Source organism: Dermacentor andersoni, chromosome 1, assembly GCF_023375885.2.
Source record: "Dermacentor andersoni chromosome 1, qqDerAnde1_hic_scaffold, whole genome shotgun sequence".
Classification (NCBI taxonomy): domain Eukaryota; kingdom Metazoa; phylum Arthropoda; class Arachnida; order Ixodida; family Ixodidae; genus Dermacentor; species Dermacentor andersoni.
This window is the reverse complement of record NC_092814.1, coordinates 146,360,529-146,362,852: the sequence shown is the minus strand read 5'-3', so window position 1 is coordinate 146,362,852 and position 2,324 is coordinate 146,360,529. Positions and strand designations below refer to the sequence as shown.

General features: G+C 49.7%; 1 protein-coding gene across 1 annotated transcript; it reads right to left on the bottom strand.

Annotated features, from left to right (window-relative positions):
* On the bottom strand, positions 1-1,262 carry LOC126546172 (rhythmically expressed gene 2 protein-like). Its single transcript, XM_050194311.3, has one exon. The coding sequence runs from the start codon at positions 1,060-1,062 to the stop codon at positions 298-300; it is 765 nt and encodes a 254-aa protein (XP_050050268.1). The 5' UTR covers positions 1,063-1,262; the 3' UTR covers positions 1-297.
* Between the last annotated feature and the right edge of the window lie 1,062 nt (positions 1,263-2,324).

Below are 2,324 nucleotides of genomic sequence, written 5' to 3'. Positions count from 1 at the left end.
TTTAGAACAATGGGCTAAAAAATATATTTCAGAAACATAGTACATTTCTCAATCTACTTTCCGTGTATGCCAGCATACGCAGAAAACCAGCACAAAGGAAACTCGTATCTGTAGATTTGATTTTATGCTGGCAGGTCAACACTATGCGATACTCAGATCCAAATAGATTACAAAATGACATCTCTGTCCGGAAGGCGTTGTGCACTGTCACACACTGACCGGTGTCTCTAGTCCTCCACGTCACACTTCAGGGTCGCATGTTCTGTGATGGCGTGTTTCCGGGTCGGAAAAAGTGGCTTACGTGGCACAGCGTGACTCCTGCGACTCGAAAACTTTGAAGATATCTGCCAGCTGTTGGATGACGTCACCGGGTTCTACACTGCCCTTTGACAATGCTCGGTGTTTATGCGATTCATCGTTGACAAGCAATAGGGCGTTCCACCCAGCACTTTTTGCAGCCAGGTAGTCAAGTTCGACGTTATCACCTACGTGCAGCGCGTCAACGGGTTTTAAGCGCTCATCGCTGCTAGCGCAAATTAGAGCCAATGAGAAAATGTCCTTAGAAGGCTTTTGGACTTTAACCACAGCCGATGCAATAACAAAATCAAAGTATTGCCGCAATCGAAGACCGGTCAGAATGCTGTCCAGTCGCTCGTCGGTGTTCGAGATGACGCCAAGTTTGCGACCCGACTGTCTGAGGCGCTGAAGAGTTGCAACCGTGCCTATGTTTGGTGCCCAGCATTCAGGCGTACTGTACGATTCGTAAAGGTGTCTTGCAATGGAAGTCATGACAGACTCGCTGATGGTGCCTGAACCGGAGAGCGTTCGGCTAACGAGCTCAGCCCACCATTGCTGCGATGTCATGCCACTGTCACAACCAAAATTGGGATGCTGAGCCACCATGCGTTTAAACTCAATCCTGAACTTGTGATTTACGTGATGTGGATCCGCTGGCACCCCGTAGAGTTGAGCAACCCCAGAATAAGTTTGTCCGACTGACTCTTTGTAGCGCAATAGCGTGTTCGTTGCATCGAAAGTGATGAGGCGCAGGCGCGACACCATGTTGCGTGACACATCTGACAGTCTCGGACGCTGTAGCTCGTCGTAAAATGAACGTGACAGCAGCAAACAAGGAATCAGAAAATAAACGCAGCGACGTACTCGTGCACAGCCATGTGCACAGGCTCGAAAGTAGTGCTCGTGTTGGATTGGATTCGGTTGCGGGAGCCACAGAACACCATCACCTGCGTGTCGGCTGCGCCAATGCCTCCTTTACTTGGCTGCGCATGTGCGCATGTCCAACTCAGCTTCCGGTGCCGGTTATCGATGAGCTGATAGGGTTATTTCTTTTGTTACCTACACCTCACGCAGGCTCTAGCAGACGAGTATAGTGCAGGGGTGGTATTCTCTGAGAGTCCACCTAGTGGACTGTCCATTTCGGCCGCTGCTGATTAGATGCAGCTGTACGGGCGAGGAGGAGTCAAGCAGCCCCAGCCAATCAGCAGCGGCCGAAATGGACAGTCCACTATGTGGACTCCTACAGAATACCACCCCAGGGCCATGTGCAGGGCAGAGGGCCTTTTGTGATGTACTTGGCCAATGACTTGGCCTAGGCGCTTACTTGGCTGACTGGATTCTAGCCAATCGGAGCAGACTGCGCGTCGTCTTTTGCCATGGAGGAAGGAAACTAAGGAGAAGCCCTACCCATAGGTAATGTAGTGAGAAACTCTATGACGTACTCTTCACACTTCGCCTGCCTTCGCATCCTTACTTATATGCCTGTACAAGCGCTGTTCAAATTTAGCAAAACTGTATCGTGTACCTAGGCGCGTTCAAGTCCGCGTGTATTCGTAAGATGAGGGAAACAAGAGGCTAGGGCAACCGAGAATTTACACCATGTCGTGCAGCCCAACGTTACTAGACCACAGAACACCTATACAAACGGCAGAAGACTAGATGGAGTGACGAAATTAGGACATTTGCGGGTGCTATATTTGGAATCGGTTGGCGCAGGACAGGGGTAATTGGAGATCGCAGGGAGAGGCCTTCGTCCTGCAGTGGACATGAAAAGGCTGATGATGATGATGATGATGATGATGAACATTAAAACCGATGTACTAGTTTCCTTTTAGCATGAAATACACACAAACTGCACCTAAATATATGGCAAATTCGCAGCGCACAAAGATAACTTCGATATATCCATATAACACAGCGCGGAGTCTGAAACAGCCTGTCCGTGAGTAAGATAATTTTATCTTCTTGGAAGGTAAGCCCATCATTCTGTGACACGCGGCCGCGCCAACACTTCGCTGCCCGTCGCC